At 35.6% G+C, this 16,053-nt stretch overlaps 1 protein-coding gene and 1 non-coding gene across 3 annotated transcripts in view; one reads left to right on the forward strand and one right to left on the reverse strand.

Annotated features, from left to right (window-relative positions):
- DNAI4 (dynein axonemal intermediate chain 4) overlaps nt 1–16,053 on the forward strand; it is an 85,542-nt gene that overhangs the window by 41,869 nt on the left and 27,620 nt on the right. For both annotated transcript variants that reach the window (XM_045981525.1, XM_045981535.1), the window contains 2 exons: nt 1,454–1,609; nt 6,042–6,236. In XM_045981525.1, coding sequence (XP_045837481.1) covers nt 1,454–1,609; nt 6,042–6,236 — 351 coding nt within the window. The remainder of the gene's footprint in view (nt 1–1,453; nt 1,610–6,041; nt 6,237–16,053) is intronic.
- Nucleotides 1,636–1,740, reverse strand: LOC123928426. The gene has a single exon (XR_006815698.1). It is a non-coding gene; the product is annotated as a U6 spliceosomal RNA (small nuclear RNA).

Genomic DNA, 16,053 nt, shown 5'->3' on the forward strand with positions numbered 1-16,053 from the left:
TTGAATTACTAAATTGTACACTTGAAACTAATATTATACTGTATGTTAACTAACTGGAATTTAAATAAAAACTTAAAAGACTCCACCCCCCAAAATATGAACAAGAAGCAATCACTATTATTTGTTTCATTTTTTACATAATATTATGGCATGTGGTATGAGATTTTTTTATTTCTTAGGTTAATTTATTCAAATGTATAAATGTCATGATGGTACCCAAACTAAAATTACCAATGTTATTTATCTTCAAACAAGAAACAACTTTAAATCACCCTAACATTTTATGTTGCTCATTTATAACAGGTACATTTATGTAGCAATTATTGCTGACAATGTAACAGTATATTCCTATATACTCAAATTACTAAACTTTCAGTTAAAGTAAGAAAAAGAGGGTTAGGTAATTCAATATTCAAAGACAGAATTTCTTTTTATGGTCTTTTACTTTATGAACATGGAAATTGTACCCTTTTCAATTCAGCAAAATAGATGAGGTATTTATTCTGTGTATAACTTCGTTAGATATTATTAAAATAAGTTCAATAAAACAGAAATGTTATTATGAACTGTGAGTTAACATTCTCACTAATTGAAAACATTGTGAAATCCAAAGCTCCTTCATTTTATTTTATGAAAATAAAAGTCATAACAATGAAGTAGTTGCATTTATTATATCCAGGTCTTGTTATTAAATTACTGTACTTTAAACTTTTGTAAGTTTAGCACATAGGAGTATTTTATAACAAGGTCACTGATAAAATAATTGCTACATGAAGTTTTCATTGTTATATCAATAATGAAAAGGGTTGGAACTGTTTTTTTTTTAATTTGCAGATAAATAACATTTTCAGTCTTTGGAGACCATTGTTAAATTTGCTCATTTGAAAAAATTATAGCCAGTGCAAACAAAAATTTTTAAAAAGGGAAGGTAATAATCATATTACTGTACAAGTTTCTTGAGAACAGTCAACCAATTTCCCAACAAGAATAATCTTTTCACATAAGCATATAAGAGATTTTTGTGATAAAAATGGAATTAGATGATTATAAATTAAAAGTTCTATAGAATATAAAAGAACATTAAATCCTTATTGTGACATGGTTGTCTAGGTCCATATCAAGCAAGACCTATACTGATAGACAGATGAGATTAACACCATCAGCTTGGGATAGAGGGGTGAGAGGTGTGGGGATCAGAAAGGATGTTGAGGGTAATTTGGAGTTATCATTAAAACACTAATGTATATGTAGATGCAAAAAATGTGATAGCTAAAGATCTCAACCTGTTCTCATGATTTATTTCTTTTATATCTTTACTTTCTGCTATTATAAAAAATAGTATTCATTTCTTAAGCAATAGATGTTCTTAGATTTTGCTATAACTAGTTATGTATAAGCTAATTTATTAGAAATTGATTTAAAATAATTTTTACCTTTCTGTCTCTTTATTTAGGTGTAATGTCCAGTACTTGGGATTTGTATGATTCTTATAATGCTATGGAACTTTCATCTTTACCAACAAAACAATCTATGCTTGAATCAAATACTAAAGCAAGTATAGCTTCTAAAGATCATGAACAAAGAGTACTAGGGAGTACTATAGAAAAAAGTAAGATTTCATTTATTTCAGTTTTTTTTTTAATGGAGTGTTTCACAAATTTGCATGTCATCCTTGCATGGGAGCTATGCTTATCTTTTCTGTACCTTTCCAATATTACTATATTGCTGCCTAAGCGAACACTCTTTCAGTTTTTTTTTTAAATGATATTTTCACATGCCATTGTAAATAAATTCTTTTTTACAGTTACAACACTTACTTTCTGGTGGAACATGAAGCTACAACTTTTACTCAGAAATAGCGTCATCCTGGACTCTGAACCAAAAATTTAATTTTTTTGGATAACTGTCAAGAGTTTCAAAGACTTTATCTTCCTCTGTTGCTTCTTTACTTGCTCTTAAGTTCTCTCTCATATATATGGGAACATGTGGGTTCCATAATTCTCTCTCTTTCTTTCTGTAGACCATATAGTTTCTAAGAAAAAGTATATACTAACTTTGTGACAGATTAAAATTGAGATAAATTAACAACCATGGCTTTTAGTTGGGGATAATTTTACTTCCCCCAGGGGACATTTGGCAGTATCTGGAGACATTTTTGGTTGTCATGACTATGAGGACATCTTTTGGGTCAATGCCAAGTAAAAACCCTTTGATATACAGAACAGCCCCCACAATAAGAAATTACGTGGCAAAAATGTAATATTACCAACATGGAGAAACCCTGCATTAAAACATTAGCTTTTAGTATTCTAAGTTTTGAGATTAAATGCTTTAATTAAAGTCAATGCAAAATTTTAACTTTCCAAATATACTTAGTAACATGGAAGAATTTTTACAAAGTCCAGTTACAGGAAATTTGTTAAATTCCACTTTGATTGTTTTGTGGTTATGCAGTTATACAGTTTTACTCTCCCTATTCTAAACTTCTGAGTCATTTTTCTTATGAAATGATATCATTACATATAAAGGGTAGTCCTTATTTCAGAGTAACTAAACCCTGACAAATTTTGGTAAAGTTTTGGCAAAGTTTCACAAATTAAATTGAAATATTTCTGTTCTCAGCCATTTTACCCAAAGACAAATGTAATATTTAAAAATAGTAAATCAGGAAATATTTTTGAAAAATCGAGTTTAAAGAGAATTGATCATTTTCAGAAAATTCTCAGTTGTTCAGTACTCATTTATAGGAAAGCCATTGATTTTGTATATTAAACTTATATATTGTAACCTTGCTCTAAGTGCTTATTGAGAATTTTATTTTTTTACATTTTTTTGGATTTTCTACATAAACAACTATGTCATCTACAAAGTTTTTTTCCTTCCAATTTGTAAACTTTTATTTCTTTTCCTTGAATTATTGTATTAGCTAGGACTTCTAGTATGATGTTGAATAAAGGTGGTGAGAAGGGACATCCTAACCTTGTTCCTTACCTTCATGTGGAAATTTTCAGGTGTTCACCATTAAATATGTTAGTTTTTCATAGATTTTTTAAAAATCAAGTTGAGGAAATTCACTTCTATTCTTAGTTTCCTGGGAGGGTTTTTTTTTTTTTTTTTTTTTTATTGATTGATTTAAGAGACAGAAAGAGAGAGAGAGAGAAAGGAAGAGTGTGCGTGTAGTGGGGGAAGAGGCAGAGGGAGAGAGAGAGGCAGACCCCCTATTGAGCACAGAGCCTGACTTGAGACTCAATCTGGGGACTTGAGATCATGACCCTGAGATCACAACCAGTGCCAAAATGGAATCCGGTGCCTAATCAACTGAGTCACCCAGGTACCCCAGTTTCCTGGGACTTCTTTATCATAATGGGTGTTAGATTTTGTCAAAAGAGTTTTCTGAATCTAATGTGATTTTCCTTCTTCAGCCTGTTGATAGGATGGGTTACATTAATTGATTTTCAAGTGTTGCACCAACTTTGCATACCTGGAACCAACCCTACTTTGTTGGAGTATATAATTCTTCTTATACACTGTTAGATTTGATTTGTTAATATTTTGTTGAGGATTTTTGTGTTATTTTCATAAGCAATATTGTTCTGTAATTCTCCTTTTTTGTAATGTCTTTATCTGTTTTAGGTATTAGAGTAATGATAGCCTAACAAAATGAATTGGAAAGTGTTCACTCTACTTATTTTCTGAAATAGATTGTATGAACATGTCTTAAGTGTTTGATATAATTCACCGGCAAAACCATTTGGGCCTATTTTCTATTTTGAAACTTTATTAATTATTGATTTAATTTCTTTAACAGAGTTAGGCCTAATCAGATGATCTATTTCACTTTGTGTGAGTTGTGGTAGGTTATGCCTTTCGAGGAATTGTTCCCTTTCATTTAAGTGATCAAATCTGTGGACATAGAGTTATGCACAATTTTCCTTATTATTCCTTTGGTCTATGGGATCAGCAGTGATGACACCTCTTTTATTGCTCATACTAACAATTTATATGTTCTGGGTTTTTTTTCTTGGTTAATGTGACTGATGATTATGAATTTTATTGATCTTTTCAAAGACACAACTTTTAATTTCATTGATTTTTTTCTGATGATTTTCTGTTTTCAAATTCATTGATTTATGCTGTAATTTTTATATATATTTGCTTACTGCTAGCTTTAGGCTTATGTTACTCTTCTTATTCTAGTGCCCTGAGATAGAAGCTTGGATTACTAATTTTTGGATCATTCTTCTTTTCTAATATACGCATGCAGTGTTGTAAATTTCCCTTTAGACATTCTTTTTGTTGAATCTCACACATTTTGATGTTATATTTTTACTTTAATTTGGTTCAATATTTTAAAATTTCATTTAAGACTTCTTCTTTGACTTATTTTTTATGTATTTTTTTAAAATTTCCAAATATTTTAGGATTATCCAGGTATCTTCTTGTTGTATTCTAGTTCAATTCCACTATGATCTGAAAGCATATTTTGTATTATTTCTATTCCTTTAAATATGTTGAAGTATGCTTTGCTGGCCCAGAATGTGGTCTAGCTTGGCAAGCATTCCAAGTGAGCTTGATAAAAAACATGTATTCTACTAAAATAGTGTTGGAGTCTCCAATTAAAACAGTACATGTGTCTGATTCTCCTGCAGTTCTATCAGTTTTGAAATTGATCTATGAAAATTGCCTTAAATATTTTGTAGTCTTGTTTTCTGTTGCATAAATGATTAGGATTGCTGTGTCTTCTTGGAGAACTGACTTCTTTATTATTATGCAATGCTCCTCTCTATTTCTGATAATTTTCCTTGCTCAGAAGTCAACTTTGTCTGAAATTAAATATAGCTACTCCATCTTCTTTTGATTAGTGTTAATATAGTATATATTGCTATTTACCTTTAATCTATCTGTGTCTTTACCTTTAAATTGGGTTTCTTGTAGATGATACTTTTAAAATGTGGATTTTATTATTATTTAGGCATGGCAAGGCCAACAGATGAGGACACCACTGCCACTGAAAAGATAGCTTGTTATATCACGGATCTCAAGAGGAGGGGACGTTCTATGCTATGGGCTATAAGAGAAGCACCAGAGTTGGTCAGGAGGCAGAAAGAAGGAGGGGGAAATGTGGCCAAGGGTCTTTGCTGTAGTTTCTGTAGATGGGAGATCCCAATCTAAACATATGGATACTTTAAAGTAGAGACCTTTCTGAGCTGTGGTCATAGAGAGATGTAATGACAGAAGAAGGTTGGAGAGATGTGATGATGTTGTCTTCCAAGAAAGGTGTGGGTGGCCACTAGAAGTTGAAAAAGATAAGGAAATGAGTATCTAGAGCCTCCAGAAAAGAACATAATCCTATTAGCTTTTTGGTTTTAGCCAATGAGACCTGGTCAGACCTTTAACCTACTGAACTCCAAAATAATAAATCTGCATGGTTTTAATCCACTTAAGTTTTTGTAGTTTATTTTAGCATCAGAAAAAAAATTAACACAGTGGTGTAACATTTCTAAAAAAACTGAGGCGCCTGGGTGGCTCAGTGGGTTAAAGCCTCTGCCTTCAGCTCAGGTCATGGTCCCAGGGTCCTGGGATCCAGCCCCACATTGGACTCTCTGCTCAGCGGGGAGCCTGCTTCCTCCTCTCTCTCTCTGCCTGCCTCTCTGCCTACTTGTAATCTCTGTCTGTCAAATAAACAAATAAAATATTTTTAAAAAACTATAATCAAATCAGACCTCCATGTGAAGACTAATAATCTTATTTAAATTTGAATAACAATGTATACAGATATAAATTACCTATGAAGTTATCATTGTTTAATCTTCTGATAAATAATACATTTTTGAGTGGTTAATAATTCCAGAATGAGATAATATATGTATATATTCCATGTGCTTGGTACATGGAAGATATTCAATAAATGTCTATTGAAGTTTTGAATATTGGAGGAAAACAAGTACTGACAAAATGTGATTTTTATAATACTTAGAATACATGAATCATCTAATACTATTTAAATTATTTTATCATTGCATCATGTTTGTATTTTTCAGATAGTGAAGCTAGTTCTTTAATGGATATAGAAAACGTAATTCTGACTAAAATCCATGATGATGAAGAAGATCGCTCAGAGTCAATAATGAAATCTGACAAGTTTCATCAGGATTTATTTTTTATGGAACGAGTTCTAATGGAAAATTTATTTCAGCCCAAACTTGCAGCTTATCGTCAGCTTCCTGTTTTAAAAGGTATTTTTAAAAATCACATTTGGGGATGCCTGTGTGGCTCAGTTAGTTAAGTGTCTGTATTTGGCTCAGGTCGTGATCCCAGGATTCTGGGATCGTTTCCCACATCCGGTTCCTTGTTCAGCGGAAAGCCTGCTTCTCTCTCTGTTTGCTTCTCCTTCTGCCTGCCTCTCCCCCTGCTTGTACACGAGTTCTCTCTCTCTCTCTCTCTCTCTCTCTCAGACAAATAAATAAAATCTTTTTAAAAATCACTTTTAGAAAAGCTCAAATAATTAAAAGAATTAAGTAGAATTATTTCTAAATGTAACCTCCAGGCTAGGTTATCACTTATCGAAAGACACATATTATAAAGCTTTTAACATTGAACATCCAGGTAACATTAGAGTTGAAACTATAGAGCCCACGAAGAGAGGTAGTCCCTTAGATTAAAATCTTCATAAACTTCTGTGACTTTTTTGTCTCTCTTGCCCCTGCATTGAATTATTTTCTCATATGTAAAGCCCCAATCCATTGCCACTGACACCTTCCAGGTTCTGGTGCTTATTACCTTTCTTTAATTGTATTGCAAGGGCATTCTTCCTGTTCTCATTGCTAAATCCCAACTCATGTTCACAGAATATTTTGAAAGATTTTGGAGATAAACTCAACCTTTCACTTTTTGAATGAAGAAGATGAGATGCATAGAAACTTTCCAAGTTTAGAGTCTAGCCGCAGCAACATCTTCCTAGGAACAACGGCAAAGGCAAGGGAAGCAAGGGCGAAAATGAACTATTGGGATTTCATCAAGATCAAAAGCTTTTGCACAGCAAAGGAAACAGTTAACAAAACCAAAAGACAGCTGACAGAATGGGAGAAGATATTTGCAAACGACATATCAGATAAAGGGCTAGTATCCAAAATCTATAAGGAACTTAGCAAACTCAACACCCAAAGAACAAACAATCCAATCAAGAAATGGACAGAGGACATGAACAGACATTTCTGCAAAGAAGACATCCAGATGGCCAACAGACACATGAAAAAGTGCTCCACGTCACTCGGCATCAGGGAAATACAAATCAAAACCACAATGAGATATCACCTCACACCAGTCAGAATGGCTAAAATTAACAAGTCAGGAAATGACAGATGCTGGAGAGGATGTGGAGAAAGGGGAACCCTCCTCCACTGTTGGTGGGAATGCAAGCTGGTGCAACCACTCTGGAAAACAGCATGGAGGTTCCTCAAAATGTTGAAAATAGAACTACCCTATGACCCAGCAATTGCACTACTGGGTATTTACCCTAAAGATACAAACATAGTGATCCGAAGGGGCACGTGTACCCGAATGTTTATAGCAGCAATGTCTACAATAGCCAGACTATGGAAAGAACCTAGATGTCCATCAACAGATGAATGGATCAAGAAGATGTGGTATATATACACAATGGAATACTATGCAGCCATCAAAAGAAATGAAATCTTGCCATTTGCGACGACGTGGATGGAACTAGAGCGTATCATGCTTAGTGAAATAAGTCAATCGGAGAAAGACAACTATCATATGATCTCCCTGATATGAGGACATGGAGAAGCAACATGGGGGTTAGGGGGATAGGAGAAGAATAAATGAAACGAGATGGGATTGGGAGGGAGACAAACCATAAATGACTCTTAATCTCACAAAACAAACTGGGGGTTGCTGGGGGGAGGTGGGATTGGGAGAGGGGGTGCGGGCTATGGACATTGGGGAGGGGAGGCGAACCATAAGAGACTATGGACTCTGAAAAACAACCTGAGGGTTTTGAAGGGTCAGGGGTGGGAGGTTGGGGGAACAGGTGGTGGGTGATGGGGAGGGCACGTTTTGCATGGAGCACTGGGTGTTGTGCAAAAAGAATGAATACTGTTACGCTGAAAAAGAAATAAATAAATAAAAAGGGGAAAAAAAAAAAAAAAAGCTAGGCATTCAAACAAGTTCTTCTGATCTCATTCTAATTCTCTTTACACTCTACTATCCTGTTGTGCTGATGTAGCCTAGACATGGGTTTGAACATGGTAACTTAACTATTTAAAAAAAAAAACTGCAGTAGGGGCACCTGGGTGGCTCAGTGGGTTAAGCCTCTGCCTTCAGCTCAGGTCATGATTCCAGGGTCCTGGGATCGAGCCCCACATCGGGCTCTCTGCTCAGTGGGGAGCCTGCTTCCTCTCTCTCTCTGCCTGTCTCTCTGCCTACTTGTGATCTCTGTCTATCAAATAAATTAAAAAAAAAAAAAAAAACTGCCGTAACTTCCCATTGCCTAGAATAAATTATAAACCCTAAGATTTTCCTTGTGCTATCTTCTGGTTAAACCTTAACCCCCATAAATAGGCATTTAATCTGATATTTCTCATCATAGATTAATTGTTTTGGTATATCATATAAGGGGCTCATATAGTAAGTACAGTTGATCCTTGAACAAGGCAGGGCTTAAGGGATGATGACCCTGGCACAGTTGGAACTCCAAGTACAACTTTTGATTCCCCCAAAACTTAACAGCCTACTGTTGACTGGAAGCCTTACCAATAGCATAAACAGTCAGTTAACACACATTTTGTAGGTTATATATATTATGTACTGTGTTCTTACAGTAAAGCAACCTAGAGAAAAGAAAATGGTATTAAGAAAATCATAAGGAAAATAAAATACATTTACAGTTTTGTACATACACTAGCCTGGGCCAGGGGCAGTGGGAGGGGCTGGTCCCAGAATGACAAAGTTCTGCAGTCTGGTGGCCTCAGCTGCCCAGCAGCAGCTGCTGGGTGGACCCATGGGTGGTAGAAGAAGTCTAGAGGTACAACAGCGCTGGACCACTACCTAGAGTTGTATACCAGGTGTACTACCTGGAGGTGGCCATTTCAGCTGCAGCCAAACAGGAATACGCAGCTCTCTCTCTCTCTCTCTTTTTTCTTTTAAAAATGCCTTTATTATAAAATTAAAATCTAGGGAAGCTCCTTTTTCCCCTATCCAAAGACTTCATTAACATAGATACTGGAGCAAAAAAATCTTTTATGGATTGGTGAAAGAGGATATCCACGGGCACCAGTCCAACTTCTACCAGGCAGTGCCATCCTCAGACAGTCACCATGCCAAGGTCATCTGGGTGCCTCACCATCCAGAATGTATAGGTTAATTCCTGCCCCCAAAGACACTTGTGGGTGAGTCCCCACATTTTTCATTTGAGGTGATGTTGACTTTTCCTGTTGCACTGGCCCTTGGACTATTGCCCCACATTAACTGTTATTCTTTTTCTCTTTTTGCACAAAGGTGAATACAGACTTTCTTTGAATATAGTAGCGTATCAGGATAAATACATACCAGTCATATGTATTTAAATTGGCCAGCACGTAAATGACGGAACTTTTGCTAAGAGTACTTCATGGGTGCTCTCTAACTCTGATTTCACAAGAAGAGAGAGGGTAAAAGAACTCAAAGAAATCCAACATCCCCTCCCATTATAGGACAGCCAGTTCCCAAATAGATTTCATAATGCTGGGGTTTCTGGTAATACAGGTAAGGATTTTGTTTAATTCTGACCTGAAGCCAACACTGGTTACAGATTATGGACACAACCACCTCAGGGAAGAATCTGCACTAGGGCCTGCAATAGGGCCAAGGTCCATGGCTCCCCTGATGCGGCTCTGGAAGCCAGAGAGTGGAGGACTCTGGGGGGCATGGAGCTCCGAGCGCAACACCATCACTGCCCTCTGGGTGTATTCTTCTGCTTTAGCTTAGCCTTCTGCGTGCTAGCCCTGGATGTACCACCTGACCACCCTACCCTCACTTAACAGTGACCTGCAGACCTTCCCTCAGTAGGCCTCCCCTGGCACTCATGTAGCAAGTGCTGCCTCTGTGCCAGTTGCCTTCTATTCCATCTTTGGAGAGTGGGTTGGGTAGTTGCAAATAAATGCCTTGTGGCTTTTGCTGTTAACGCTTTTTAAAAAATCTCACATGTAAATGGACCCACACAGTTCAAACCTGTGTTGTTCCAGGGCCACTTGTATTCTTTCGTGTCTGGCTTCTTTCCCTCAACATCATATTTTTGAGATTCATCAAGGCTGATGAATGTTGTCTTAAAGACTAATCATGTTGAATACTTATTCATGTGCTTTTTTTGGTCATTTATATATCTTCTTTTGTGTAATGTTTGGTCAAGTCCTTTGCCATTTTTTAAAAAAAGATTTTATTTATTTATTTGACAGAGAGAGAGAGATCACAAGTAAGCAGAGAGGCAGGCAGCAGGGAAGGGGGAAGCAGGCCCCCTGCTGAGCAGAGAGCCCCGCAATGTGGGGCAGGATCCTGAGATCATGATCTGAGCCTAAGGCAGAGGCTTAACCCATTGAGCCACCCAGGTGCCCTGTCCTTTGCCATTTTAAATTGAATTATCTTTTCGTTTTTAAAATCAAGCTGGTTTTTTGTTTTTTTGTTTTTTTAATATTTTATTTATTTGACAGAGAGAAATCACAACTAGGTAGTGAGGCAGGCAGAGAGAGAGGAGGAAGCAGGCTCCCTGCGGAGCAGAGAGCCCGATGTGGGGCTCGATCCCGGGACACTGGGATCATGACCTGAGCCGAAGGCAGAGGCTTAACCCATTGAGCCACCCAGATGCCCCGTCCTTTGCCATTTTATTTTATTTTATTTTATTTTTTTAAGATTTTATCTATTTATTCGACAGAGAGAGATCACAAGTAGGCAGAGAGGCAGGCAGGGAGAGAGAAAGAGAGGAGGAAGCAGGCTCCCCACCAAGGAGAGAGCCCGATGCGGGGCTCGATCCCAGGACCCTGGGATCATGACCTGAACCGAAGGCAGAGGCTTTAACCCTCTGAGCCACCCAGGTGCCCCTCCTTTGCCATTTTAAACTGAATTATCTTTTCTTTTTTAAAATCAAGTTGTAGGAGTTTTTTTTTTAATATATTCTGGAATAAGCTCTTTGAAAGATACATGTATTAAAACTTTTTAGTCTAAGTCAGTAACTTACCAATATATTTTTCTTTTGATAGTAGAAGTTTTTAATTTTAATGAAGTCTTATCTATCAGGTTTTTTTCTTTTGTAGTTAATGTTTTCCATGTCCTCTTTAAGATATCTTCGCCTGCCCCAAGATTGCAAATGTCTTTGTCTTATTTCTAAGCTTAAGGGAAAGTATTCAATATTTTGTCATTAAATATGATGTTAGGTGTAATTTTTTGTAGATACCTTTTGTTGGTTTGAGGGAATCTGCCTCTTTCTAGTTTTCTAAACATTTTCAAAGATAAATGGGTGTTGAATTTTGTCCAGGGTACCCACAATAGCGAACACAATATTTAAGGAGAAGAACAAATCTGGAAGACACACACTACCTGATTTCAAGACTTGTAAAGCTATAGTAGTACAGACAAAAAAATGGTACAGACAAAAGAATAGACACATATTTCAGCAGAGCAGAATAGAGAGCCCCAAAATAGGTGCACATAGTTATAGTCAACTGATCTTTCACAAAAGAGAAAAAGCAATTCAATGAAGAAATGGTAGTCTTTTCCACCAATGGTACTGAAGCAAATGGTCATTTACGTGCAAAATAAAGAATCCAGACACAAACCTTTTATCATTCACCAAAATTAACCCAAAATAGGTCATAGACTTTGATATAAGATACCAAACTACAGAACTTCTAAAAGTCAACATAGGAGAAAATCTAAATAATCTTAAGGTATAGCAATGACTTTGGAGATTTAACAGCAAAGGCATGATAAACTTCTCCACTGTAAAAGACATTATGAGGAGAATAAGAAGTTATGTCACAGACTGGAGAAAGTATTTGCAAAAGACATATCTGTTAAAGGACTCATCCAAAATATACAAATATTTCTTAAAACTCTATAATGAAAAACAACATGATCAAAAAATGGGCAAAAGACATTAACGGACACTTCTGCCCCCCAAATATACACATGGCAAATGGGCATATAAAAAGATGCTCCACATCATAGCTCACTAGGGAATTGTAAACTGTAACAACAATGAGATACCACTGCATACCTATTAGAATGATAAAAATAAAAAACACTGACACCACCAAATACTGGCAAAGATATAGAACAAGAACTCTCATTCAATGCTGGTGGGATTGCACAATGAATAGTTCCACCACTTTGGAAGACAGTTTGGCAGTTCCTTACAAAACTAAACATACTATTACCATATGGTCCATAATCACACTCCTTAGTATTTACCCAGTGTGGTTAAATACTTACATACCCACAAAAACCTGCACACAAATGGTTACAGCAGTTTTATTCATAATTGCCCAAATTTGGAAGTAACCAAGATCTCCTTCAATAGGTGAATGGATAAGTAAATTGTGGCATATCCAGACAATGCAATATTATTCAGCACAAAAAAGAAATAAATGTTCAAGCCATGAATGGATGTGGAGAAAACTTAAATGCATGTTACTAAATGAATGAAGCCAGTCTAAAAAGACATTATATGGTATAGTTCCAAATGTGTGACATTCTGGAAAAGACAAAAATATGGAGACAATAAAAAGATCATTGGTTGCTAGGGACTTGAGGGCTGGGAGGAATGAATAGGCAGAGAACATAAGATTTGTAGAGCAGTGAAACTATTCTGTCTGATGCTATAATGGTGAGTACATGTAATTGTGCATTTGTCCAAACCCATAGAATTTACACACCAGGGGTGAACCCTAATGTAAACTATGGAGTTTGGATGATTATGATTTGTCACCGTGGGTTCATTGATTTTAACAAATACATCACTGGTGCAGGATGATGATTCTGAGGGGAGTTGTGCATGTATCTGTGTTTGAGTGTAGAGGAACTCTAAGTTCCATTTTTTTCTGTGCATGTATGAGTTTGGGTATAGAGGAATTCTCTCTACTTTAAGTTCAATTTTTCTGTGAATGTAAAACTTCTCTAAAAATAAGTCTATTAAGGAAAATGCTATTAGCATATACTTAAGGGTTTAAAGGGAAATAAGAATATAATGAGGAAAGCAATAAAAGCTACATATAGAGCCAAACTGAACTTCTAGAATTGAAAAATGTAATACTTGAATGAAAAGTTCAATGGATGGTCTTATCAGACCAGGAGATCAGTATCAGTGAGCTTAAAGACAAAGCAGTAGGAACATTCCAAACTGAAGTACAGAGAGAAATAAGGCTAAAAAGAAAAAAAAAAGAGCCTCAGTGACTTGTGTCACAAGGTCATGTGACTTAACATACATGAAATTGGGGTTGTAGTAGTGGAAAAGAGAGGAGGAGAAGTAGAAAAATAACTTGAAGAAAGGTAACTGAAAGTTTTCTGTACTTGAAAAAAAATCTTAAACCAATTATAAGAAGCTCAATGAAACCTAAACAAGATAAACACAATGAAAACCACATTGAGGCACATCATAAGTACTATGTCAAAAAATCTTAAATGTTGCCAGAGAAAAGCATGACATTTGGAGAATAAAGCTAATAATGACCTTGTTTCTCATCAGAAGCCAGAAGACAATGCAATGACATTTTTACTGTGCTAGAAAATTCTACACTTAGAGAAAATATCCTTCAGATATCAAGGTGAAATAAAAACATGTTCAGACAAATGAAAGCTGAGAGAATTCATTGCCAGCAGACAAACATTGCAAGGAATGTTAAAGGAAGTCCTTCAGACTGATAAAAAATAATAACAGAAATTAGGATCTACACAAACTAATAGAGTGCTAGAATTGGAAAATGTGAGTGAAAGTAAGAAACATTTCTTAGTATTTAAAATTTTTCCTTAAAGATAATTAAATTGTCAAAATGATCACCCATTTTATTTGGCAAAGCAAACAACTTAGAATAACCAAGCCTATTCTGAAACAGAAGAATAAAGTTGAAGGACTTACCCTATTTGATCACAAATGATTTGTTATAAAGTTATAGAAATGTAGGAAGTGTGGTATTTGTCTAAGTGTAGACATATAGATGGCTAAGATAGAATAAGAGTGGTTCCAGAAATAAATACACATTTATATGGTCACTTGATTTTTGACAAATATGCCAAGGTGAACTAATTTAAAAAGACTGATCTTTTCATAAATGATGCTGAAACAATCAGATATCCACTGGGGGGGGGGAAATGAACCTCAACTCCCATGTCATTTCATACATATAAATTAACTCAGATGGGCTATAGATTTAAATATAAAAATTAAAACGATAAATTCTAGAAGAAGACAAAAGAGAAAATGTTTGTGATCTTAGCATCAGAAAAGATTATTTAATACACCAAAATCCCAAGACATGAAAGAAAAAAATTGGTAAGGCTTTTGAGGTAGTTACAATGTCTGCTCTTTGAGTAACACTGTTAAGGGGGGAAAATGCAAGTAACAGTCTAGAAGAATATGTTTACAACATACCTCTGTCCAAAGACATAAATTAGGAATATGTAAAGGACACATACAGCCTATAAAAAAATAGTCTAATAAAAAATAGGCAAAAGATTTGAACAGAAACTTCACTAAAATGTACATGAATGATCAGTAGACACTTTAAAGGTACTAAACACTATTTGTTGTCAAGGAAATACAAGTTGAAACCATAACAAAATGCCACTGTACACTAGTTGGAATGTCTAAAATTAAAAAGACTGACAACACCAAGCAAGAAAATGGAGTAACTGGGTTTTTTATATATTGCTGTAGGAGTTTGAGATTGTACAACCATGTTGGAAGTCTGCTGGGAAGTTTCTTTTTTTTTTTTTAAAGATTTTATTCATTTATTTGAAAGACAGAAATTACAAGTAGGCAGAGAGAGAGAGGAGGAAGCAGGCTCCCTGCTGAGCAGAGAGCCCGATGCGGGGCTCGATCCCAGGACCCTGGGATCATGACCTGAGCCGAAGGCAGAGGCTTTAACCCACTGAGCCACCCAGGCGCCCCTGCTGGGAAGTTTCTTAAAATGTTAAGTATAGATCCACCCAGTGATCCCTGTCCCTGTCCCTGTCACCCAAGAAAAGAAAACATATGTCTGCAAAAAACACTTATGTAAGGATGCTCATAGCAACTTTATTCATAATAGCCCAGATGTCCATCAACAGGTCAATGCATAAACAAATGATGGAGCACAACTCAGGAATAAAAATGAATGAACTACTTACATACATAGTAACCTTGATGGATCTCAAAAGCATTGTCAAGTGAAGGAAGCCAGACACAAAACAATACATACCACCAAACCCATTTATGTGATATGCTATCACAAATAAAACTAATCTGAGGTGATAGAAATCAAACCAGTGTTTGGCTGTGGGGGGTTGAGCTTACCTGGAAAGTGGCATGAAGAAACTTTTTCTCTATCTTGTTATAAACTTGTTCTCTATCTTGACTGGTGTGTTGGTTACATTGGTGTGTATATTTAACCTATTAAACCGTACAGCTAAAATCTATGCATATCAATGAATTTTCTCACAATTAAAAATGCTGCAATATTTATATTATCTTGGGTTCATTTAAAGAGTGATATGCCATTGTTATTTCTTAACAGCTATTGAGGTATAAGTAACAAATAAAAAAACTGCACATATTTAAAGTATATAATTTAATAGGCTTTAATACAGCATCACAATCGATGATATATACAATGATATATAATGGTAATGAATGTATTCATCACCCTCAAATTTCTCTCCATGTCCGCTAGAATCCTTCCTTTCTGTTCCTCCTTACCCCACCCTCATTTTTAAGAAACCACTGTTTTGCTTTATATCCCTATATAGATTAGTTTATATTTCCTAGAATTTTATATAAATGTAAGCATACATTATGTACCCTTATTTATC

The sequence above is a fragment of the Meles meles genome, chromosome 1 (assembly GCF_922984935.1).
Source record: "Meles meles chromosome 1, mMelMel3.1 paternal haplotype, whole genome shotgun sequence".
In the NCBI taxonomy this organism is placed as follows: Eukaryota; Metazoa; Chordata; class Mammalia; order Carnivora; family Mustelidae; genus Meles; species Meles meles.